We start from the raw sequence: 26,481 nt of genomic DNA, 5'->3' as shown, positions 1-26,481 counted from the left end.
GCTATCAAATGCCCAATATGTTATTATGTTCCTTTTATTTTGTTTGGGTTAAGTAAATCACCCAAATTGCATTAGAAATAAATAAATCGGTATAAGTTGAAATAAAACGGTGAGTCCAGAACTCACATCACCCGGTGAGAGTGCATAGATTAGACGTTTAATTTTTGATTTGTGGAAATCTCTTGACAATATTTATCACATATTTGGGAGTTAATTCATGCTAACGTGCATAGATTAGACGTTTAATTTTTGATTTGTGGAAATCTCTTGACAATACTTATCACATATTTGGGAGTTAATTCATGCTAACTATTTGAACCGCATAGTTTAGTAGTAAGAGAGAAAATATTCATTATTAATTTTTTTTTTATAATAAATATAATTTTTAAGAACCCAATTTAGATTTTAATATTTTATATTGTAGGAAATTTATTTTAGACTCATCGAAAATAAGAAAGTTTTGAGGGTGCTAATTATAAAATTCCAATTTCCATGGTGGTATAAAGACCATCTTTGGGAACTCCATCCCCTTCCAATCCATGGCGGCCGGGGCGAGCTCCCCGTCTCCGGGAACGAGCGAGATGGCGTCGCGTTTGCTCTTGCGCCCCTTCACCTTCGTCACCGGCAACGCCAAGAAACTCGAGGAAGTGAAAGCCATTCTTGGGAACTCCATCCCCTTCCAATCCCTCAAACTCGATCGTAATCCTCTCCTCATTATTTCTGTGATGTTTTTCATGATTCTAGTTTCATATGAGCATGTTTTTAGGGTTTTTTTGTTGTTGTTGTTGTTGTTGTTGTTGTTGTTTTATGGTTTTTAGTTTGCCAGCATGCTGTCTGAGTCACTGTATGAGTAGATTTGAGCTGAGGCATTGGTTTTTGTGAGAATTATTGGTAGTATTTGTTTGTTGGGTTTGGTGGATGAAAGTATGAGAATTTAGGAGTTGTTTTTGGTTCTGTGACAATCACTTACCAAAAAGATGACGTTTTTAACGGGATTGTTTGCTCTTTGTTCATAATTTATTTTAAGAAGTTGCAGTATCAGGGTATAATCATAAAATGATGGAGATAGAGTTGATGTTACAGTATTAGTATAATGGACACAAATATGATGCCTTGGAGCTATTTTTAGTTTTCTTACTTAACATTTGGCACTATCTGGCTTGACTTAATTACAATTGATTATATTCCAGAGTTTTTGGGGGATATGCCTTGTGGGAGAATTAAACTTTGTTTTCTTTCTTTGTTGAATCTCTTGGTTCTATTTGTCTTTTTTTGTATTTCCATCTTTGTTGGGCGGCTGTCTGAAATTAGAGAAGTGCCTTCTTGACTCACTGCAAATCAAGTGTTTGCTATAAGCCTTAATCATAGCATTCTGAATGTTCGTAAATATTATGTGAGAGACACATCGTATGTCGACTGCTCTTAAATAACAATCTTAATCGATTATACATAGAGAATGGAGCTAAAAATCAAAGTGAATTGGGTACCTAATGCAAATTACAATGGTCACTTTTGTTTTTACCATTCTGAAGATTTATGCATCATAAGCCTGTGTCTGTTTTTTTGTTATTGATGTCCGATTCTATAATATAGTTAGAATTGAATCCTTTCTTCAGTCTATTCAATTAATTAATAATGGATTTTGTTCGATTAATGGAATTAATTAGGCATATAATGTTCTGGAAATTAGCATGAGATTCTAAATCATATCATTAATCATAATTACACTTGGTTGTCTCTTACACTATCAGTTTTAACATTATGTTTGTGTCCATAATCCAGTACCAGAGTTACAAGGTGAACCTGAAGAGATATCGAAAGAGAAGGCTCGTATGGCTGCTCTTCAGGTAGATTACAAGATGCTCTCATGGAAAGAAGGATAAATTTATTCCTTCTGAAGCATAAATTCCAGTCTTTGTTATATTTTGCCAGATAGATGGTCCAGTTCTTGTTGAAGACACTTGCTTGTGCTTTAATGCACTTAATGGCCTTCCAGGTTTTTATTCCTAGTCCTTGATTATTTTTATATGTACTCTATTGTATTGACAATGAAGACATAATTAAAATTTTATTGTTTGCAGGCCCTTACATGTAAGTCTTTCACCCTTGGCCTTTTCATCCATATCAAGCATCTGTCAAGAGTACTGTAATATTGTGCAAACCGTTTCTCTTATTTATCTTTTCCTTGTGCTTTATATACATCTGGTTTTTATCTTTGTTTCTGTTCATGCTAACCTGATTATTAGAGAAAAAAGAATGCTGATAATACTTAACCTTTTATTTTCTTGTGCTCTTGTTGAATGTTGCTCTTCCCAGAAAATGGTTTCTCCAGAAGACTGGGCATGAAGGTTAGAAAATCAATGCTGTACTTTATATGCCTTTTTAGTCTTGATTCTTTTTCTTACCTTCTAATGTTGTACATATTTGAATCCTTAATCCTTGTTACAGGGCTGAATAATTTGCTCAAAGCTTATGAAGACAAATCAGCATATGCTATGTGTATATTTTCTCTTGCTCTTGGTCCAAGAGTAGAACCAATTACTTTTATAGGGAAAACACAGGTAAACCATGCATCCTGCTATTTGTTTTCTTCTCAGTCCTGATGCAGATATTCATTCATCTTTCTAATGCTGTGGCAATGATAGTATTGAATTTAGTTCATTACAGCTTTCATAGTGAAATCAAACCTCTTAATAATATCATCTGTTCTTATGACTGACATTCTGTGGATTCTAGTTTCTTTGTGTTTTAGTGCAGATCTGTTTGAGTCACATTAGTTACTAATTTCTGGTTTAGACTGTGTAAAAATAAAATATGCTTATAATGTTTTTAGGACGTATTAAATTTCTTTCTCATGGAACCATAAGATTGTATTATCAGCCAAAAACCATTCTATCTTCATTGTATTGATGGCAACGTTTTCATATACAATAGGACAGGAAATGGCAGAGTATTTTGCTATGGTTTTATGGAATTCTTTTTTCCCATGTAGCTTACGGTCGTGGCCATCTGATAATCTACTTCAGTCGTTCTTAGCTGTTTGTTTAATTAATCGTGATAGTCTACGATTGAGGAATTAAAACCTAGGAAAAGAAATCAAATTAGCTTTCTTTCTATGAGCAGATTTAGTGGATTGGGATTTGACCATTCCTAGTAGTGTGTTTAAAAACAAACATAAAAGTAGTCGGGATGAGCCTCATCTCCTGTAGAGGATGAAGTTCATCTTACCAAATTGATGAGTCTGGTCTCCTTATCCCATTTTAGAACTCGGCTTTCATTTCTTATCCCTCCCTGTACATCCACCCTAATACAAAAAAATTAACACACGCACGCACACAAATCTGTATTTTCATATCATTGAAACTAAAGGCACCTGCTATGGTGATAGCGCACTCAGCCCCAGAGAACGGCCAAATGTGTACATTAAAACACCTAAATTAAGCTGTGCCGGGCATTATTGTCTAGGAATGTTACTATGTAAGATCCTTGTTCATTGTAAGAATCCTTGCTTCAAAAAAGAAAAAGAAAAAGATGCCATTTAGCAAACTTATTTTCTTTTGAAAACTTAGAACTCATTACATTCTCACACGAAAGCCTTTGGCTTCAACAGAATGAGATATCATTATTCTTATGCCAATTGTAAAAATGATATTCATTCTATAACAACATGAAATAACCGATTATTCAATAAAAATCCCTACAAAATTACTGCATTGATCACATTTTCTTACTTGGGATTTTCGGCCAGGGAAAAATAGTTCCTGCGAGGGGACCGCCCGACTTTGGATGGGATCCAATCTTTCAACCAGATGGATATGAGCTAACGTGAGACCTTTTTTAAATACTCATCGTCTCCAATTTTTTTCTCGCATGACATTACTTGTTTTCATCTCTTGTTTAGTTATGCGGAGATGCCGAAGGAGGAGAAGAACAAGATATCGCATCGTTCCAAAGCTCTTACCATGGTGAAAGCCCATTTTGCCTCAGCTGACTATGTTTTCCAAACAGATAAATCTGTTTGATGATCACTCTTGATTAAACTTTCCAAGTGTTAGGGAAAAAAATTGTGTTTAGTTAGCAAAAGATATTGAAAATGATTTTGCCTTGTACTTTGATGAAAAGTGAGATATTTATAACAGTTGGTGCTTCACTCTTAAATGCCAAATTTGAGTATTCTTTTGATTCATTTCTTTTATGTTTTGACTTTTGACAGTGAGAATCAGACTGAAGTATTGAGACTCAAAAACAAGTATTTTTTAAACAAATTTATCTAAATTTTTATTCCAATTTTATTAATACCCAAACAATCAAACATTATTATTGGAAATATAGTACCACATCGGTTGTGTAATAGAAAGTGTAATGGGTTTATATATAGGTATAGAGGTTGAGCCACTAAGTCTTAAGACTTTTTGGTGTAAGGCCTCTAAGCCCATATGGAGCCAATATAGGACCCACTAGTACCAAAAATATAAAATCTAACATAGTATCAGAGAAATATAGTGGAGCCACCGATGTGGTACAAGTCCATGTGTGTATGACCTCCATGTGTGTAGGACCTCTGAGACACAAGTAGTGTACAAGTCCATGTAAACAGACCTCTTGTGTACAAGTCTGTGCAAGTTCGACCGAGTTGAACTTGAGGGAGGGTGCTGAAAATATAGTACCACATCGGTTGTGTAATAGAAGTGTAATGGGTATATATATAGGTATAGAGGTTGAGCCATTAAGTCTTAAGACTTTTTGGTGTAAGGCCCCTAAGCCCATATAGAGCCCATATAGGGCCCACTAGTACCAAAAATATAAAATCTAACAATTATAATTCAAACAAATGTTATTAATCTCCATTTACAAACCACAATCAAAACATTACATTACATTACATTACATTACATTATTCTAAACAACACAACCAAACAATCCAAACAAATTAACCACCACCTTTTCTCAGTTATCCCACTTAGTCTCCAACTCTTCTTCATCACACCCACGTCAAACAACACTCCCTCCATCCACCACCTTTGCATCATTTGCATGGGACTCGTCCCTCCCTCTATAAACCATTGCAACAAACACATAACCCACAAAATTAACAGCATTAATAGCACATAAAACACAGTAAAACTTATCAAGCCTGCTCTCATTAAGACTATTCCTCAACCACCCCTTTTCCACTCCTCCTGTCACTTTCTCAATGATCTTCACCAGTGCAGTGCTCAACCAACTCCCAATCCCAATTTCACTCAAAAACATTGCACTACTTAAACTCCTTGTTCCATCAGTTGCCTCATCATAGAAAAACTCCAGCTGACCTACATAAGTAAATACCTCAGCCGAACCCATGAGGAAAAACTGAGGCAGTAACCAGAAAACAGTCATTTCTAACGAGTTGTGATTATGTTGTCTTTTGCTTTCTATGATGGCAGCAGAAGCCATAGCAAAGATGGAGATGAAGAGGCCGACACCGATGCGTTGGAGTGAAGTGATGCCACGGCGGTGGCCTGTGATGCCGCGGAGAATGGGGACTACAATGGATTCGTAGAGAGGAACGAGGAGAAGGCCGTTGAGGGCGGCGAAGACGGTGACACTTCCCGGGGGGATAAGGAAGTGATTGCCGAGTTTTCGGTCCATGGTGGTGGACTGGGTGATGAAGAAGGTGGAGAGTTGAGCGAAGGAGATGGAGAGAGCAATGGTTGAAGCCCAGATTGGGAGGACTCTAATGAAGGACTTGAGTTCTTCTACTTGTGTTACTGTGCATAGTCTCCAATTGCTTGTGTTTTGTGGGTCATGAAGGCCTGTTATAACTGCTGCCTTGTCCAAGAAACTTGGAAGAAAAATTATTTTTTTGTGTTAAAACATAATTAAGCATGTATATCAAAATAATATATTAATGTTTGAATTAATGATCACAACAAACGTCCACAAATGATATTTAGTTTATTTTTAAGTCATATTAATGGCCACAAAATATTTAAAAAATTGATCTAAGTGATTATATGTATATACGCACTTGAAGTTAATTGGGAATTTGAGAAAATATATTTGATATTTTAATATATTAAAAAAACCTCAGCACCAAAATTCCACTAGTGTCCTAATACAGAGAGTTGGTGTTTAATATTATTATTAGATTGAAATAACTTTTATATTTTCTAATACTATTATTTGAATAAATTATATTTGTACAAGATACAACATACAAGAGTGTTCGTGGAATATTAACAGGTTAACTTATTTATTTTTATTCATTTTAGCAATCCCTCAACCTTAATCTATACACATCAAAACTTTACTCAAAAATCCACAAAACACATGAATGGATTATATATATATATATATATATATTAATAGTCATTCATATTTTTATTTCTTTTGCTTCAATCTATTCCACATAAATTATTTTTATTTTTTATTATTATTATTTTTTTTGGGAAGAGGAGCGGGGCGAACCCACTAGAGACCCAGGGATGTGTACAAGCCTCGGTGGAACAAGTGGGGATGGGGCCACGCTCACGTGGGTGCTGAAACCACCCATACACAACCACTATTCACAATTCTCAGAAATGTGCCTTCAGCCAAGAATCGAACTCTCACCACTCGGTGAGAGTTCTATCGGTGACCCGTGTACAAATAGATCCGAAGGTCATTGGCTATTATTATTTTTTTATTTTAACAATGCGGACAACGCACCACATCCACATACACACTATCTTAACCACATATGGTAGAAAGAAATCAAACCCTCAATTTTTCATATAAGTAACAATGACACTACTATTCGTTCACTCGCTGGTGATTCAAATATTAAATTTTGTTCTACATTATTTCGTTTAACGTTAATAATTAAACTAAAAATTTTAAAGTACATATATAAATTCCCTTCGGTCTATATCACCAATTACATTTCAGCTTAACATGAATTAAAAGCGACATTAAAACTCTTAAAATTTTTTAAAAAATAATGATAAGATGACACTATTACCTTTATTAGAATTATTAACTCTCATTAATACACTCAATATTTTGAAACCTGATCAGGGGGTCTGACCAGAAAAGGCTTTTGGGTCATGGGTCAGTGGTCGAACCAGAGTCGAACAGGGTTGACCCGGTCATAAATATAATATATATTTTTATAAATTTAATTATATATAAATAGAAAACAATATATTAAAAGGTACTCAAAATTTTAAAAAACAATAGAAAAGTTTAACAAATAAATAATTTTTCTTATAATTTGTAAATATTAATTCTGGAAATGAACAAAAAATCCCTCCAAAGTTCAGGTATTCACAAAAAAACCCCATGACTTTGAGTATTCCCAAAATGTCCTTCCTTTTTCTGACTGGTTATTTTTCAGACCTGTCTGACATAAAGGTGATTGATGTTGACATAAAGGTAACAGATGTTAACCGGGTTGGCTCTCAGTTTTTAAGCGAAAACAACAAATTTTAAGCGAAAACTCATAATTTTAAGCGAAAAAGTCAAATTTTAAACGTAAATGTGCTATATGTTAAGTGAAAACTTATGTGGTTAAGCGAAAACACCAAATTTTAAGCAGAAACCCATAATTTTAAGCGGAAAAGTCAAATTTTAAACGCAAATGTGCTATATATTAAGTGAAAAACTTATGTGTTTAAACAAAAACACACTATGTTAAATGGAAACTATATATTTTAAGCGGGAAGTACATGTTGTAAAATAGAATAAATTAACGGAGTAAGCTGCATTAATTGAAAAGTAAACTGTCAGAATTGAAAAGTAAACTGTCAAAAAAAGGAGGGACTGTCTGGTAAATTCAAATGTCAGAGGGTCTGTCTGGGATGTTTTGAAACTTTCAGGGACTAAAAAATAATTTTCCCATATTAATTTAATACCTTAAATACGAATTCAAACAAAATATAACATAATCTATACATACTATTAAAGTAAATGTATAATATACTCAGAAAGCGTTTCAAGAAACAATTTTAAATTTTTTATAACATTTAAATTTTTATTTATATTACTTACTATATTAATAATTGGAAAATATTAATTACGCCTAATTATTTATGCAATAAATGTCCATAAGACTTTTAAAATCCAAAATATACAATAGTTTTCATGGCAGAAGTTGTTTAATTATATTATTTTATATATTATATTCCCTCAAAACTCTTCACAAAATTTTAAATGCGAAGCTAGGGAGAATGCTTAGTAATAAATAAAAAGTAATGCAATATAAGCTTTTAAGTTTCACAATACAATCTAATAAATAATAAAACTTAGGAATATGTATTGAGTTTTGATTTTGAAGCAAATTTTATACATAACTCCCGTATACTTACATAATTACTATTTAAAGTTTTAATTTTAAACATATAATAATATAATTGGGATGACTTAGTTCGATCGGGCCGAGTAGGCCGGTTCACCGGGTACTCGGTTGGGTCAACCGGGTCAACACTGTACCCTAACCCGGCCCGGTTTTTTGGCCGAGTCTAGTTCAACCGGGTTGAACTAGACTGGTCAACCCGGGTTTCAAAACATGGAATACACCCACATTCCCTATACAAACATAAGGGTAAAACTGGGGAAAAAAAATTAAAGCTTATAAAATCCTTAAAAACAACAAATAATTATAAAATAAAAATTCCAAAAATAAAAATTAATTAATATAAATGGAAGAGAAGAAGTAGACAACACATACCTGTATTGAGATGTATGTCCTAATTTTCGAGCACCAACAATAACAGACTCCCTAGTCTTAACTTCATACAACTCCTCCACCCTCACAACCCTAACTCCCTTCCAATGATTCCTCCATGCAGCCACCACCACCTGCACAAACCTAGTCAATGCACTCCCCGTCGCCTTCTGGTACCTATACACCGGAGCTCCGGAGACCAGCACCAACACCGACGTTACCGTCGACACCATCGGCACACCAAACCCCCAAACCCAACCCATCTTCACTTCCACGTAAACCATCAATGTGATTCCCATGAGCATTCCCATGTTGATGGCAAAGAAGAACCAGTTAAAGAATGAGTACTTCTTTTGAGCTTCTTTTTCATCGGCTTCATCGAACTGGTCGGCCCCGAAGGAGGACACGCATGGCTTGATGCCGCCGGTGCCCAGTGCAATCAGGGCTAGTGAGGTGTAGAGAAATGTTGTTTGTTTTGCTGTTGCTTGTGGACATTGTTTTCCGGCACATGGCGGTGGCCGGAGGTTGTCTATGGCCGCCGAGAGAGTTAGCATGATCATTCCCTATTAAAGTTTGAATTAACGGAGTTATGAATGGTGAGGAAGCTTCAACCAATCATAACACTTGCGGCTTTCAAGTTTTTTTAACAAAGTCTATAAGCCACAAATGAAGTAAAGAACAAATGGTTTCAGAAGTACATCAGTCAGTCACGGTGGCTTAATTGATCTTGAAAGAAGAGAAGAACCGAAATTTTTTTTGATTTTAAACTATATGATTTTTTATCTATTAAAAAAATTAATAGTGTTAATTTTCTTTATTTAGTAAAGAAAAAATTGTAATTTTATTTGAAAGTTGGCTTATATAATATTTTTATTTCTATTAGTGCTCTCAAAATTTCACTAAAAAACTTGAAATTACAAAAACTTGAAATGCCACTTAATAAATTTTTAATGGATTAATGATTTTACTCCTATCAAATAAAAAAATTAACAGTAACACTGTTAATGATATGCTTTTTTTTAATTTCTATTAATCACTTCTAAAATTTTACTAAAAAAACTTACAATCACAAAAAAAAAAATTATGTTTTTTTTCATGCTACGTGATAAGTTTTTAAGCGAATTGAATATTTCACCCTGTCAAATAAAAAACAATTAATATTGTTAACAAATTTTTTTACTAGCTACAGATGTTATAAAGTTTAAAAATGAAAAAAAAATCTTTTGTTTTTATTTCGCAAAATTAGAAAACCACATGTTTATTTTCAAAATAATAATAATAATAATAATAATAATAATAATAATAATAATAATAAAGAGTACTTACAAGAGAGTAAATGAGAGTAAAAATAACAATGTTGAGGTATCTTCCGAGATAAGCATTAGCAAGAAAGGCCCCAAGGATGGTGAGCATGAAGGCTGCACCGATCCAATTGTTTACATGGGTGGCCGCATCAGGCAAAGATTGGTGCATCTCCCTCACTAGGTACGCCACCATGTTCACTGCTATGGCATAGAACGCCATCCTCTCCGCCACCTCATTCACTGCATAAACAATATATCTATATTATAAATTAACACTGCTCAAATGTTGTGTTCTTGTTTTCAATTTGATTCAAGCTTTTAATTATTGTTAATTTTTGATCCACTGGTTTTTTGGAATAACTTAATGAGAGAATTATAAAGAAATAAATCTCTTTCAATATGTGATTTTTCGAGAGAAAGACAAAATACTATTTTCTCAATTGGAGAGGGGTAGTGATTTGATTTACATTTTTAAATATTCTCAAATTTTCTTTTCAATAATAATAATAATAATAATTATTATTATTATTATGTTATTTTTATTTTTGGACTATTAAATTTTTAAGAGCCAAAAACTAGAGAATAACTTGATTTGGAATTAGACAAGATTACTTCAAGAAAAAGTACTCTTAGTTAAACCTCTCTGAATATTTTTTTATTATTTTTATTTTTTTAGGTGTACGAAAAGATTAAATTTCTAAACTACTTGCTTAAATGACCTAAATGTTTACTATTTGCTTTTATTATGCTTTAGAATAAGCTTTTCAAATACAATGATGAATAAATTATTGTATAAAATTCATAAAAACTTTTGAAAATGATAAAAACATAATTAGATTAATAGCTGTTTCTTTTCAGAATTGAAAAGTTATTTAAGCTTTATACTAAAAAATAGATTGAACAATATATAGTTTTCTAGTTTTTTGTAACTGAACTTTTTTTTCCTAAATTCTTAATATACAAAAATATTGAATATATTTTAATAATAAGTTGAAAACATTTTATCACAAGAAGAATTCACCTTAAATTTCTACTTTAGCGAATCAACTATAACTCAACTATTTTTAAAATAAATAGTAAACACATACTTATAAATATTGTGAAAAATAAATTAATACAAACCAATAATGAATTTTGAGGCTTTCCATCCTCCAGTAGTTGATTTATCAGCAGTACGTCCATAAATATCCACAGAGCCATTGGTGACCAAATTCTCCGGCGGTGTCATAGAGTAGAAAACCCTCTTAAACAAGCCACCCAGCTTACTCTCACCACCCAATTGTATCTCGATCCATCTCATCACCCTATTCTAGTTTCAAAGAATAGTATCTAAAGATTAGTACTGTATGATAGCTCTTGCATTTCATGTCTTATAGCTATTGTTTTTACTCATAAACTATATTTAGAAAACCGCCTTTGATCAAGTCTATTATGTTGTCATTTGTTAGGAGACTCTTTTTTAACAAATGTCATTAATTCCCATACAATATTATTATATTTGTGAGTGTATAAGTGTATTATTATTATTATTTATTATTATTATCATCATCATTATTATTTAATTTTTTTTATGGAAGAAGGTATGAAGATGTTGGAATGACGAAGGGAGACCCAAGACGACTGAAGAAATTAAAGAGTTTTGTTTTGTATTGGTTATTTTGTTTGTTTTGTTTGTTTTTTTTCTTAATTTGTTTGAACATGTATGGGTTCAAAGTTGAGATTTTTTGGTATTTGATCTCATTGTTATTATGTAATTGATGTTTGATTTTTATTTATGTAATATGGGACTTTGTTTTAACATATGGTATTTGTCTCTCGGAGATATGTATATATATAGAGGTAGAATTATCCTTTTAGTCCCTAAGCAAATATAATTTTTGTTTTTAAATATTACTAATTTTTGGGTCTTTTAAGTCTTTTATTTTTTGAAATTCGAAAATCCTAGGCCTCTGTCAGACGGATGTTTGATTTTTCGTTCTTTTTATTAAGTAGTATTTTTTATTTTTAAATATTATTAAAAAAATCACACAATTGCCAAGATGAGCGACTACGCCGCTAAAAAAGATAGGACTGTGCACACATCTCAGTGGAGTAAGTATAAGTAGTGCCCTCATATACATGGGCAGTAGGGCCACCCGCACACAATGTGAAGAGTTCTAATGAGAACCCGACTTCCAATATACTGTTTGGTTGTTCGTAAAAATTAAAAAAATAAAAGTGCAGTGTGGATTATATACAATTTTTGACAGGGGTTGAGGGCAAGGAGTTTGGGGCGTGAATTCAGATCTTTCTCTTAGCATTTTTTTTAATTATTACTTTTATTTTTTATAATATTTAAAAATAAAAAATACCACATATTAAAAAGGAACGAAAAATCAAACGTCTATTAGACAGAGTACTAGGATTTCTGAATTTTAAAAAAATAAAAAGACTTAAAAGGCCTAAAAAATAATAAAGACATAAAAAAAGCAAAAATTGTAGTTGCTTAGGGACTAAATAAATAATTTTACCTTATATATATATATATATATATATTTCTTGAGCTTATTTTGAATTTATACATAACAAGGCATGACATGGTCCAACAATTGAGCTCTATTTATCTTGACAAGACACTGGATTTGTAATATGTTTTATTATTATATTCAAAACATTATTTTGTGTTAATATGTCCTCTCAATATTGAGGGGCAAAACATTCCGTATAATCTTTATATTATATTTTATTTTTTTAATATTTAATAGGGACACAAGTGTACGTGCTGATCGCATAATAATAGTATGCATTAAACAAAGTGCCAATCCATATGGAAAAAAATGAATACTAGTAATAGTCATAATTATGAAAAATAGCCTAAGTGATCGAATGATGTGTGTGTGAACAAAAGAGAATAAAGATAAGAAATACGGAGATAAAGCCGAAAAAAAAATTCAAGGGAAGAAATGATGTCCGGGCATAGCATCCCTTTAGGGTTATAAAATACATGACAAACGTTGTTTAATCATGCAATCCTATTTGAACCGAGAGATATCCAGAATTATACTAAACCCCGATTTCTTAGGCGAAGAGTAACTAAATAGGTGCAGAACAGATATAGACATCCACACCATCGCATTAATACTCTATGAAATCTCACTGTGAGCTAATAACAATCTCTTAAGGTTGGCCATCTCCGTCTGTGTGTTTTGTTGATGGTCACTGGGATTTAGATCTTCTTAGCCACTCTTTTGGGGGTCATTTGTGTTCCTTAGTCCGGAATAATGTCTATATTGATTGGGATAGCAACAATTTGTGGGTTTGGCATCCCAATCCTAAGAAATTGAAAATCTCTTCTGAAATCTATCAATATTTTTAACCGTGACACTAATTACGTCCCATGTCGGGATGGTTGAGGAAACTCGGTCCCTCCATATTGCTCCGAGAGTTAAACATTTTGTTTGGTTACTCCTGCATGGTAGAGTCTCGACCACGGATTACCTCAACAGCATTAATATTGGTCCTCGATCTCTTTGCATCTTTTTGTAATCTTGAATTGGAATCCATTGAACATCTCTTTATTGATCGTTTGTAAGGTGCAGGGCGGTTTGGAATCTTGTTAATCACACACTGGGTTGTCATATTTATTTTTCCGGATCCAGTTTCCTCTGGATTGTGGATTACGGATTATGGATTCTCTACATATACACTTTCTATTATTGCAGCCATGATTTGGTTCTTATGGAAGTCTCGGTGTGAGGCTATCTTCCGTAATATTACTCCTAATTTCACTAATCTTGGTCGTAAAGCTATAGCTCATGTTAATGACTTCAAGCGTGATAATGCCTCCCTCATCGGGCAGACGTCTTATTATCAACAATTTCTTGAGCTCGGATGGTCACCTTATGTTCTTCGCTTCAAACTGGACTCTCTTCAATAAGGTTGGCCATCTCGGCTTCTTTCTCACTACTCAAACTTACTCTATCTCTTGTGCAGGGAGCTGCCGATTTGTAGCTGAATCTGCTCTTGAATCTGAACTTAAAGCACTTGGCATTGCCCTCAGATCGTCTCTTGACAGGCATCTTGACCTTCGATACATTCTTCACTGCAATCAGGAGCTTCCGCGTCTGCTGTTGGCCAATAACAATCCCACATCTTGGCGATTCAATCACATTATCAATGACGTTAATCATCTTCTTATTGCCTTGGGCAATCCTTCTCTAATCGAAATTCCCGGTAGATGGATTGCCCCCGCCTTTTGCTCTATCTCGCGATCGGGTCTAATCTTCATACTTTGAACCTCTTTTCGATTGGCGGGATCTCCGCGTTGGATCATGAAGATTTTTTTGTAGACTTTTGGCTTTTTCATTCTAACTCGACTTGTAGCTTCTCCTGTTTTTATTTTTTTATTGTCTTCCTTGTTTTCTTTCTGACTGGCCGGGATCTCCCGCGTTGGATCATGAAGATTTTTGTAGACTTTGGCTCTTTGAGCTCTTTTTCTCAAAAAAAATAAAAAAATAAAAAAAATAACAATCTCTTAAGTTAATAATCTTCTTTGGAGAGAGATTACCCCTAATACGAATACAGAGTAGGAATGCTATTTCTCCTAAAATCTACTTCACATGATTGTAAAGAGCACGGAGAATATCACTAAATCACTCGGGAGAATTGAGGGAGACAGGGTCTTCAAAGTACTCTATACCTAGACTTACTCATAATTCACTCTAATCATGACATGTCTATGCTAAGTGGGAATTTCTTCTCGTCACAAGGTACATCAAATATGATAGATAGGGTTTTTGCCTCATTAGCAACCAAGCATTCAAACACGCAATTAAATTTAAATAGAAATAATTGCAATTAAGAAAATAACTAAAGTATAAAAGATCTAACAACCAATGCCAATGAAATAAACCCTAGAGTTCAACTATGCCAAAACATCTACAAATTAGCCCTTCATTAAAAAAGGTCGAGCAATCAAGATACAAATAATTGGAGGAGACATGAAAAACATGAAAACCTCCTTCTCAATCATGCCGATGGAGGATTACTGGAGAAGCCCTAGGAAAGCTTCCACACTCACCGCTAAGGTGAGCTTGACGGCTACGACCTCCAATTCTTTAAAATGTGGATCTAAATCTCCCTTCAAATAGCCTCTTGAGAGCTGGAGATTTGTCTCCTTTCTTCCCTAACTTCCCTTCAAATTTATGTTAAACGGCGAGCAACAATAAATCCACACGTATATGTGGATAAAACATAAATTTGTTAAACAAAATTTGGGTTAAATAATCAAAGAGAAAAGATAATTTGTTAATTATAATACAAATAAAAAAATACACTTACATATTGCTTAAAAATTTATAATTTTAAAATTTGTGTTTTCATATTCAAATATATTCTTTAAAATTAATTTTTTAATAAATTAAAAAATTACATAATTTTTTTAAATAAATTTGGGTTAAATAACCAAAGAGAAAAGATAATATGTTAATTATAAAACAAATAAGGGATTTAAATAAAAAACACACTTATATATTTTTTAAAAAATTATTTAAAAGTTTAGTAAATTTAAAAACACTAATAATTTTTTTTTTAAAAAAAATTGTTTAAAAACACCCAAGAATAAGGCAAGTTATTGATTATAAAACAATTTAAGTGTTAAATGCAAAAATCACGATTTTTAATTTAAAAATGCTAAGTCAGCAGTCAAGTCAGTGCTAACTCGGTGACGATCAAGCATGTTACATCACCCATGTGAGTGATGTGAAATTTTAAAAATATTAGGGGGCTCTTCAAATTATTTATTAGGGCTACCAATCAATATCAATGTTTTAATAACCGGACCGGTTGTCGAACCGGTTGGATCGGCCGGTTCAACCGGATTTAATTTTTTCAAATAAATAAATATTTAAAAATTAAGAAAACATTAAAAATAAGTAAAAAATAATTTCAATAATAAGGAAATAATAATAAAAAAGATACAAAATTACATATTGCAAATTTAAATTACATTTATAAAGTCATAAAGTTTTAACTTTATATAAAATTAAAATTTTTAAAATACAAATATACAAGGATACAACTATACAACAATATTGAAAAATAAAGAATTAAATAAAATATAAATCTACAAGTATACAACAACAACAATAATGATTAAAAAATTAAAACCAAATCATTCAAATATTTGGTTTAACACTTTAACTTTAATGATTTTAATTATTGATTAGTGTAAAATTATAAGTTAATCATAATAAATTAACGATAATAAATTATAATATATTAATATTTTTATGCATCTTGTTTTTTATTTTTTATTTTTGACTTTTTTGTCTTTTTAAAATTTGGACGGAGTTAATGAGTTTATTAACTTGATGTAAGTTTTTAATTATAAAATAAATTAATTAATTAGATAAATTAAATCAATAAATTAACCGGTCCGGTCCAACCAGTTCACCGGTTCACTGGTTGAACCAATTGAACCGGCCGGTCTAGTTTTTTTGTAGTTTATATCATTAATTGGACTGATTTACGGACCGATTCCCGGTTGAACCGATCGGTCCAGTCCGGTTTTTAAATCATTGATCCATATTTCTCTCATTCATACATATTCAAATCATGAATTGATTAAAAAAAAGCATGACTTAATAACAACAATCAGTCAATCAATAAAAGAAGCATGGCTTAATAACATCAGTCATGGCTTAATAACATCGATCAGTCAATCAATCAATCACTTTATGAGTGATGTGAAATTTTAAAATATTTGAGAGGGTTGACTCTTCAAATTATTTATTAGGCTACCAATCCATATTTCTATCATTCATACATATTCCAATCATGAATTGATTAAAAAAAAGCATGGCTTAATAGCATCAATCAGTCAATCAATCAATCTCTTTCTCTCCTTCTATCTCTCAATGGAAATTAAATATATCAATCATTCATGCATGATGCATCTCGATAATTCCACGTCATTAAATTACTGTGCTAGGTTTGTCTCACGTTCATTTCTTTTTAATTTTAAGAATTAATAATAAAATCCTATCAAAGATAAATCCAATTAAGATATAATTAATCATAAAAATAAATTAAAAAAAATATTTAGAATTAGTTAGTTATCATTTTTATATATGGTCAGATACTAAGCTTTATTACAAAAATAAGTATTAATATGTAAATATGCTTTTGTGTTTTTGTCATAGAGGCAAACTTTTTTTTTTTTTATAAACTGGACAGGTCATAGGGTGAGGAGCGTGCATGGGTCAAGAGGTGAACATCCAACTATGCATTTTGGAAAAATTAATATATAAGCAAAATTTTATTTTGTTTTTTGTTTTTTGTTTTTTTTTGACAAAAACGACAAGGGCCACACACAATAAGGTATGAAGGGACAGATAGGTACAGAAATGCTCTAGTTATGGTGGCTTAATGACACCCTAAAAGATATTTCAGAAATCAAACCAAGTTAATAAATCCCCCTGCCCTGCAACTCTGGAGAGAGAAACGACATACATCCACAAGGGACAATGAACAGTAATGAATAGTACCAATACAGTATTTATACATTATCTACAGTATATGCACAGTATTATAACAATACTGCCGACCCAGGGATTCGACCATGGGTCAACCCATTCACTATCCTAGTAACATACCACTTTAGTAAGTAGTGATTATATATAACAAACTCTATATTAATTAGGTCTTTAAAAATAATTAAATTTGAATTAATTAGTTCTTTGTTATTGGTATCATCATTTATTACTCATTGCTATTAATATATAATTAATATGAATTATTATAATTAAGCATCATGAGAAAATTAAGTTCCAGACATACAAAATTTTGAGCCTTCATTTGTCAAAGTTTTGTGAAATATGTATCTAAATCAGCCAAATAACCAACCATTAATTCAAAATTAAATAATAGATAAATCTTTAGCACTTAATGTATATGTATTTGTTTTCCATTGGTTACAATATTTATTTAAAATTATATTATATATATATATATATATGAAGATACTTTTGGATATAGATTAAAACTAATTCATTGATGTTTAAATATTATTATTTGATTAAATGATGAACTTCAAAATATCAGTACTTCTTATTAAGCTTCATTTGAAAGTGATTAGATCCACAATCAACTAATTTAAAAAAACAAGAAGTCTATTTGGTTATAATGTTAGTTGTTAAAGACATCAAACTTCATAGCATGGGACTTAGCTTAGTGGTTACAACCATACCAAGCGATATGATAATTTTAGAAAGAAAAAAATAATGATAATAAAATAAAGAATAAAGAATTATTTATTATTATGATTATTATTATGGATTTGAGAAAGGAATGTATTTCTTGTCTCATTAGATTATATTACAAGCCTATTTGTACACAAACCATATATATACCTATACATGGCAAGTCTAGCAAACAAAAGGAAATAAATTATATACAATAAGAATTTTTTAATATAAGGAGTAATTTCCTCTTAACCATAAATCTCGATTGATATTGGGAGTGATTTGCTCTTGATTATAAATCTGGTTTGATTGAGTATCATCCTCCTTAATCTTCTCACTTAGATATCCCCCTCTCAAATTGATGATGGTTGCCAGTAAGCATCAATTTGCTTACAAGATAAGAGTGGCGTGCAGAAGGCATAGGCTTGGTAAAAAGATCAGCAAGTTGATCATAAGAAGATATATGGCAAGACGAAAAATTTTGTCATGAACTAAATCATGGATGTAATGCCATTCAACCTCAATATGTTTAGTCCGCTAATGATGTATAGGATTAGTAGCAATGCTGATAACACTTGTGTTATCTCCAAAAAGAGTAATGGGTTAAGAGTAAGAAACACCAAAATCCATGAGTAGCTGTTGGAGCCATACAATTTCAGAAATAACAGAGGACATTGATCGATATTCAGCCTCGATAGAAGATTTTGAGACTCGTTTTTGCTTCTTACATTTCCAAGAAATTAGAGAACTGCCCAAAAACACACACATCCTGTCGTAGAACACCAAGTATCAACACACCTAGCATAATCAACATTAGCATATGCCATCAAAGTAAGAGAGGACTTGGAAGGAAAAAAATAGTCCATGATCTCAGGTTCCTTTTAGATAGCGAAGAATACGATGAAGAGTTGAGAGATGAGGCCTCTTAGGTTGAGACACAAATTGACTTACAATTTGGACAGCAAAGGAGATATCGGGGCGCGTAATAGTGAGATAAATGAGACTTCCCACTAGGCGAAGATATGAAGTAGGATCTGAGACAGATGCACCATCATCACGCTTTAACTTCACATTCGATTGGAGTAAAGCAAGTTTTCTGATAAGTGAGATTGGCTAGCTTGAGTAAGTCCTCAATATACTTTCGTTGAGTTAGAAGGATGCCATTGGAGGTATAAGATACTTATAACCTAAGAAAATAAGTGAGAATGCTGTGATCTTCACATGAAAGGAACTTGTGAGGAACTGCTTAAATTCTACAATGCCTTGGTGATTGCGCTATCGGTGATGACCATATCATCGACATAAAGAAGTAGAATAATAATACCACCATGAGAATGACATAAAAGGAAAGTGATCATTAGAACTTTGGTGAAATTAGCTGAGTAGAAAGTAGACTGAAAATTTTCAAAACATGCACGAGGGGCTTGTTTAAGGCCATAGAGAGATTTGCGAAGCTTGCAAACCATATTAGGATTGGCAAGAGAATATCCAAGAGGGCACTTCATATAAACTATTTCCTTCAAATTACCATGAAGGAAAGCATTTTTCACATCTAATTGATATAGTGGCCACTGTTAGCTGGATGCAATAGCTAGAAGAGCGCGGACAGTAGTCATTTTGGCCACAGGAGTAAAAGTTTCTTCATAATCGATCCCATATTCTTGTTTATATCCTTGTGCCACCAAGCGAGCTTTGTATTGATCAAGGATGCCATTTGGTCTCACTTTAATGTTATAAACCCATTTACTCCCTATCACAAACATATTAGGTGAACGAGGAACTAAATCCCAAGTATGATTCTCCTCTAATGCTTGAAGCTCTTCTTCCATTACCTTTCTCCAATATTCTTGTTCAATTGCCTGGTTATAAGTAGAAGGGATATGGGTGGAGTTTAAATTTGTAAAGAAGGAATAGAAAGGGGTATACCTCATGGATGGTTTGTCAAAGTTAACACGAGCAGATCGTCTTAATTGTTGTAGATGTGTGGAACTAACAATGAAGGGGGTGGAGATAGGACCATCAAGGACATGACCATTTGAAGGAAAGGTGGGTGTGGCTTCATCCTCTTTTGTATTAAGATTTGGAGGAGAATTAGAAAAATCATTTAAAAATGAAATGAAGGAATGAGTGTCAACTGGACCAAGAGATAATGAATGAAAATATATATTTTTGAAAAAAAGATAACATGGAGAGACACATGTATACGATGACTGTGGATCATAGCAAACATAGCCCTTTTGTTTATCACTATAACCAACAAAAACACATTTGAGGGCCTTTGCAGTTAATTTATTTCGTTCATAAGAAGGAAGCAACACGAAGCAGACACAACCAAAAACACGAAGATAGGTATAATCATGTAATTTATTATAAAGCGTGAAATATGGAGATCGATTACCAATTATAGGAGAAGTTTGTTGATTAATGAGATGGACAACTATATATACTGCTTCAACCCAAAGTTGAGGTGGTACACATAATTCAAATAAAAGGGTTGGAGCAATTTCCAAAACATGAAGGTTCTTTTGTTCCACAATCCCATTTTGTTTTGGTGTGCCAGGACAAGATTGTTGAGTTAGAATGCCTTTTTGCTGAAAAAAAACTAATGAGATTGGAAACACAAAATTCTCCACTAGAATCTGAATGAAATACTTTGATTATCTTTCCAAACTGTGTCTCAATCATAGCAACAAAGGCTTGGGCTATATTTGCTAGATCATACTTAGTGTGCAAGAAATAGACCCAAGTGAATTGTGTGAAATGATCAATAAACAAAGCAAAGTATTTATAGCCAAGTCTAGATAAAACAAGTGAAGGGTCCCATAAATCACAATGTATTAGATGAGAAGGTGCATCAACTTGTGTAGTACTATAAACAAAAGGTAACTTAGCAAACTTTCCAAGAGCAAAACTTTGACAATTAGTAAAAACATTAGTACTTGACATGCAATTTGTCTGGAAGACACATAGGATAATCAGTTTTATGCAAATGATAAGACTGTAAGACACATAGGATAATCAGTTTTATGCTGCAAATCAAGATGAAACAAACGTCTACGTTTATACCCCTTCATGATCACTTGCCCCGTTTGAAGGTCCTACACATTACACCCAAGAGAAGAAAATTTTACTGAATAGTTTTGATCAGTAAGTTGGCCAATAGAAGCCAAGTTAGCAATTAAACAAGGAACATAAAGGGTATTAGGTAAAGAAACAGATTTGTTGGATCCATGAGTTAAGAAAATTTTGCTAATTCCTTTAATTGGTAATTTTCGTCCATTGGCTGTAGTAACTGATTTATTCAAAGGATAAGGTTTGAGATCATAAAGAGCATGTTTTTGACCAGACATATGGTTAAAGACTGCAGAATTAAAGAACCAAGGAACAAAATGATTTCCCTTACTTGATAAGCTAGTAACAAAAAAGGCGGAAGAAATAGTACTTATAAATGTTGCTTTGTACAGAATCTTGAATCATCTTTTGAATCACCTATGGTAAAAGTAGAGTATCCTTAGTATTGGATTTTCCTTCATCATTGCCCATGGTAACAAATGCTACATGGCCCTGCTTGTTCTTCAAAGCTCTACAATTCAGACTGATGTGTCCGGACTTTTTGCAATAGTTACATATATTGTGCTTTTTGCAATGAGACTGCACATGTCCAAGTTCACTGCAATATCTGCATCGAGTATCATCTTTTCCTTCATTCCTCAGTTTTGATTGAAATTTACCATATGAAGCCATAAGCACAACATCAATAGGGTTAGATTTGGTGTCTTGTTGAACCTATGTATTCAGCCATGTTTCTTCACGAACAAGATCCCCAAGGATAGATTCCTTATTTTTTTTGAAGGAAGAACCCCGAGGGGCTAATTTATTAAAATAAAACTAAAAAGACAAAAGAAACAACAAACCAAGAACTATACAAAAAAGAAAAACTGAAACAATTAAACTGATACAATTAGAATTTAAATCCAGAATCAATGAAAGCCTTCATTATCCAGTGGGGAAGATCTCTTCCAAAAAGGAAGAGATTGAGTGCAGAGAAGTTGAATCCATGAGTGGCCAAATTGATAGCAGGGATCATCCAGGTTCTGGGAATGCAGTGAATGATGGGAGAGCCAAGTTCATCCAAGAGTGATTTGATATTAGAGATCTGAGGACTAGACCTCCATGTGATGGGATCCGGATCTCTGATTGTGCTGAGAGTTGTAGGTGTATTAACAAATATATGTTTGATGATGAGTCGTTTATCCAAGGCAGTTTGAAGCGCAACACCAAGAGTGAAGAGGTCATATAATGAAGAATCAACCATTGCTTGTGCGCAACAACCTGCAAGATTAACAGCATAGTCAGAATTAGATATATAGAAACCCACTGATCTTACCTTGGAGCACTGGTTGATGCTGGCATGGGAGAACAAAAGAAGCTCATCTGAATAAGAAAAATTGTTCAAGATAAGCTTCTGGTCGAGTAAACCTTTATTGCAGTTGGTATATTCCTGCTCATGGGTTAGAGCCTTGCAGACAATAACAGAGAAATTAACACTGGCATTGCAAAAAATAACATCACACCGAGATTTCCAAAGTAACCAAACAGTTGCAGCAATGACCGATGCAATGTGTAAAGAATGATTGCCATCAGTGAGCCAGGATCTAGAAGCAAAACCATTAGGAAGTGAATATATGTGTTGATCTTCAAACCAAGATGAGCCCAAACTTGTTTGGTTTAAATATAATAGCAAAATAGATGATCAATCATTTCAGAGGAGAGGCCACACAGAATGCAATGGTTGTTAGGGCCCAATCTCATTTGGTAAAGAAAATTAGATGTAGAGAGACGACCATGGAGCAGAGTCCATAGGAAATACTTTACACGAGGGGTAATGTTAAGGTTCCAAAGTAGCCTCCAATTAGACCAGGAATCAGTCAGAATGAAATTTTGATTCAAATGTTTATAGACTGAAGTGAAGAGTTTGTGATGTTTGGTATTGGGACTCCATATCCAATGGTTACATGAGTTGAAATCAATGGAGCTAGTAGACAGATCCTGCATATTTAGATTAGGACCAAAGACATGATTTAACTGAGCATCATTCCAATCTATCACCATTTACAACTGTAGAGATGGAAAGGTGGTCAACATAAACATTCATGTTAAGAATAGTGGGTTTGAGAGCAATAGGAATTTTGAAACACCAAGGATCCTAAATGAGGTGCTTTCAAGGTTCACAGAAATAATACGACAGAAAGGTTTGATACGACTCGCAGTCTTAGAAAGGCTTCTGAAGAACCAGGAGCATTTTGGAAGGAACAACGTTCCTCCAAAAATTAAAATCATCATACTTAGACAGCATAATGTCAACCCATTTAAGTAATGAAAAAGATGCTTAGCCATCAAAGAGTATTTAGCAAGAGATAGATTTCTAATACCAATTCCCCCCTCAGTCTTACCTTCGTTGACAACTTTCCAATTCAGATTATGGATGCCCTTTCCATTACCGTTTCTACACCAAAAGAATTTCCTAACAACTCTGATAGTTTCAGAGATAACAGCCTCAGGAATGGGATAAACAGAGAGGATGTAGGTTGGGATGGAAAAATAAGGAGGAGTTATTCAGTGTGGCTTTAGCAGCTGGGGAAAGAAAAAAAATTACTCCACCTAATACATAGATGACGAATTTTATCAACCATAGGTTTAAAGGAGGAAGCAACAATACGCTTGGGGGAGATTAAAATACCGAGATACTTAAAGGGAAAGGAAGCTTGGATGAGATGAAGTGTTATAACCAGTTTTTACTGTAGATTAAACTAGCCCATTTCTATAGATTTTTCAGCCCAATACTGTAGCGGTCTGGTTTTGTAGCAGTCTAGTTCTGTAGCTTCCCGGTACTGTAGTGGTCTGTTACTATAGTAGTCTGTTACTGTAGCATTTCTTCCTTTGTTCTTCTTCTTCCCTAGTTTGGCCGAACCCTTCTCTCATCCTAAAATTTGTCCGGCGAGGTTTTCCGGCGAACCAAGTGTCCTTTCCCTTCCTCCCTTACTCTTGAACTTGGTAAGCTTGGATTTAATGTTTTATACCGTATTTTCTTCTTGTATTTTCTTATTTTTAGATTTTTTTAAAAACCTAGATTTCTCCATGAATTTAGTTGTTTATTTGCTCAAATTGAAGCCATTGACTTGTTGTTCATGTATGAGAATGTTTGTGAAGAAATTTCTTGAATTGGTGTTGTAAATTGGGAGAAAATCATAGTATAAGGGCAGGTTTTACTGTAGCAATTTCGAGGTTATTGTAGCACTGACAATCTTTAGTTGTTTCTTTGATTTCTTTAGGCTAGAGTGAAGCTAAAACCCTTAGGAATTCATTGGTAACCATTAGACCTAGCTTTGAGCTAACCCTAGGATTGAATTAGGGATCTTTGTTAGAAAACTTATGATTTTTCTTGTGTGATTTGTTTTATTTGCTAATTATTGTTGTGTTTTGTTATACTTTGGCAAGGAGAAGTCTTGGCTCGAGGCAAAGATTTAGCCGAGGAGTAGCTAGTGAGGAAGACAATCGCCAATTCGGTGAGTGGAATTGTTGAGCATAGCTTTAATTAGAAGAATGCCAATAGTTAGAGTTATTATTGAGAAAATCTTGGATGTCTCATTTGGCTTTGATTTGTTATTGTTGTATTTGTGATTGATATATATATATATATATCCATGAGTTTGTGAAATCCTTATTTTGTATGAAACTTGAGATTTGTTGTGGAAATCATTGATTTTGTGAAATCTAAGGCTTGAAACTCATTTTAAATGGTTGAAAGGAAATGGTTACCATGTTGTTTCTTGTGTGGGATTTGTAAATTAAATTGTGTTAAAAGCTCGAGCTTTCCTTATGTTTTATCTTGTCCTCGTACAATGGTCGAGGTGTTGTTGATTGATGAATATGGATGACTTTTATACTCCGAGTGGAGTTGTGTTTTTGTGGTGACTGTATGGTGATATCCTACTGCAGTAGGCGGTCTCCAAGGCCAGCCTATTGAGGTGGCATGATGACCGGCTGATTACTACAAGGGCCAGTTCTGGTGGGAGTGTAGAGCACTGACTGAATATTCATCGGGTAGCCGGAGTCACCAACCGGTGAACAGATGGGTCAACGTCAAGGGCATGAGTACCTTGATAGCTCTGAACCTAGCCATGGCCACGGCGAAGGTTTAGAGAGTTTTCTAGACCATGTTATGCTGGGTGAGTGTTGGGTATTGTGCTTATTTATTAAAACCATGTTTTGTGGTTTTGGTGTTGTAAACCCTAGTTGGGGTAAAAATGGTTTTCTTGGTATTATTATGTTATTTTAATCCTTTTGAAGACTTCTATTATATGTGTTAATGTTTCTAAACTAGTATTGTTTTGGTAAAGCTTTTATTAATGTTATTACTGTTGGTGTATTTCTGCTAAAGTTGTGCTAACCTTACATTTCTGAGTAACTTGAGTTACTCATCCCTCTTTCTTCCTCCCAGTCTATTGCAGGTAGTAGGTGTGACTGTGTGGCAGCGTACTGGGCATTTGCTACTGTTCTATTTTATGTTGTATTTTTTTCAGTTCATGTATGTTGTTGTTGTCATGGAACATATTATAAGACTTATGGATCCACTAGTGTGTAGAAAACTTTGTTGCATGGTTTAGTATCTAAATAACTCTTAAACTTTCATGTACTAGCATTTCCTATTGTTGTTAGTGTTGTTTCTTTGTGTATTTGTGAACCTCTATATTTTCTGTATCCTACTTGTTGTTGTTGTTGTTGTTGTTGTTGTTGTTGTTATTGAATTCCAGGTGTATTGATCAGCCTTGTGGCGTCTTGAGGGTTGAGTGGCGGGGTATCCTTTCCTCGGGATTGCTGCGGCGATTGTCGCGTCCCGTGGGGCCGTGGGTTGGGCGTGACATGAAGAATGGAACAGATGCGAGAGGAGACATGTTTGTTATACCAGGAGGGGAAAAAATTTGAGATTTGGAGTAATTAGGGCGTTGACCGATTACATGGCGATAAAAATCTAAGCAATGATTTATACTACGGGAAGCTTTCCTAGACGCATGAGTAACTAGAATTAAATCATCAGCAAACATGAGATGATTAAAATTGTGAGTAAGACTAGAGTTGAAACCAGGGATAAAACCGTTAGCAATACATAAATTAAGAGTGGATGTGAGAATCTGGGTTACCAAGATAAACAAATAGGAGGAAATGTGGTCCCCTTGGCGAACCCCTCTGTACGAAGGGAACCAAGGGG

General features: G+C 33.5%; 2 protein-coding genes across 2 annotated transcripts; one reads left to right on the top strand and one right to left on the bottom strand.

The window, feature by feature from the left end:
- Positions 1 to 512: 512 nt before the first annotated feature.
- LOC120270295 (inosine triphosphate pyrophosphatase) lies at positions 513 to 4,165 on the top strand. Its single transcript, XM_039277313.1, has 8 exons — positions 513 to 699; positions 1,783 to 1,847; positions 1,933 to 1,996; positions 2,082 to 2,091; positions 2,317 to 2,348; positions 2,449 to 2,561; positions 3,749 to 3,825; positions 3,902 to 4,165. The coding sequence occupies exons 1-8, from the start codon at positions 540 to 542 to the stop codon at positions 4,020 to 4,022; spliced, it is 642 nt and encodes a 213-aa protein (XP_039133247.1). The 5' UTR covers positions 513 to 539; the 3' UTR covers positions 4,023 to 4,165.
- A 776-nt stretch (positions 4,166 to 4,941) lies between these two features.
- Positions 4,942 to 11,290, bottom strand: LOC120273582 (protein NRT1/ PTR FAMILY 8.2-like). Its single transcript, XM_039280239.1, has 4 exons — positions 11,113 to 11,290; positions 10,013 to 10,230; positions 8,690 to 9,249; positions 4,942 to 5,824 (listed from the first exon to the last, which is right to left on the bottom strand). Exons 1-4 carry the CDS (start codon positions 11,288 to 11,290, stop codon positions 4,993 to 4,995), a joined length of 1,788 nt encoding a protein of 595 aa, XP_039136173.1. The 3' UTR covers positions 4,942 to 4,992.
- Between the last annotated feature and the right edge of the window lie 15,191 nt (positions 11,291 to 26,481).

This window comes from Dioscorea cayenensis, chromosome 2 (assembly GCF_009730915.1).
Source record: "Dioscorea cayenensis subsp. rotundata cultivar TDr96_F1 chromosome 2, TDr96_F1_v2_PseudoChromosome.rev07_lg8_w22 25.fasta, whole genome shotgun sequence".
In the NCBI taxonomy this organism is placed as follows: Eukaryota; Viridiplantae; Streptophyta; class Magnoliopsida; order Dioscoreales; family Dioscoreaceae; genus Dioscorea; species Dioscorea cayenensis.
This window is presented reverse-complemented; position numbering and strand designations above follow the sequence as displayed.

Coding starts and splice junctions, on each gene's coding strand:
- LOC120270295 (XM_039277313.1), top strand. CDS start 540: ATGGCGGCCGGGGCGAGCTCCCCGTCTCCGGGAACGAGCGAGATGGCG. Junction 700..1,782: donor CCAATCCCTCAAACTCGATC/GTAATCCTCTCC, acceptor TCCATAATCCAG/TACCAGAGTTACAAGGTGAA. Junction 1,848..1,932: donor CTCGTATGGCTGCTCTTCAG/GTAGATTACAAG, acceptor ATATTTTGCCAG/ATAGATGGTCCAGTTCTTGT.
- LOC120273582 (XM_039280239.1), bottom strand. CDS start 11,290: ATGAGATGGATCGAGATACAATTGGGTGGTGAGAGTAAGCTGGGTGGC. Junction 9,250..10,012: donor TTACTCTCATTTACTCTCTT/GTAAGTACTCTT, acceptor AAACTTTAATAG/GGAATGATCATGCTAACTCT. Junction 5,825..8,689: donor GGACATACATCTCAATACAG/GTATGTGTTGTC, acceptor TTTTCTTCCAAG/TTTCTTGGACAAGGCAGCAG.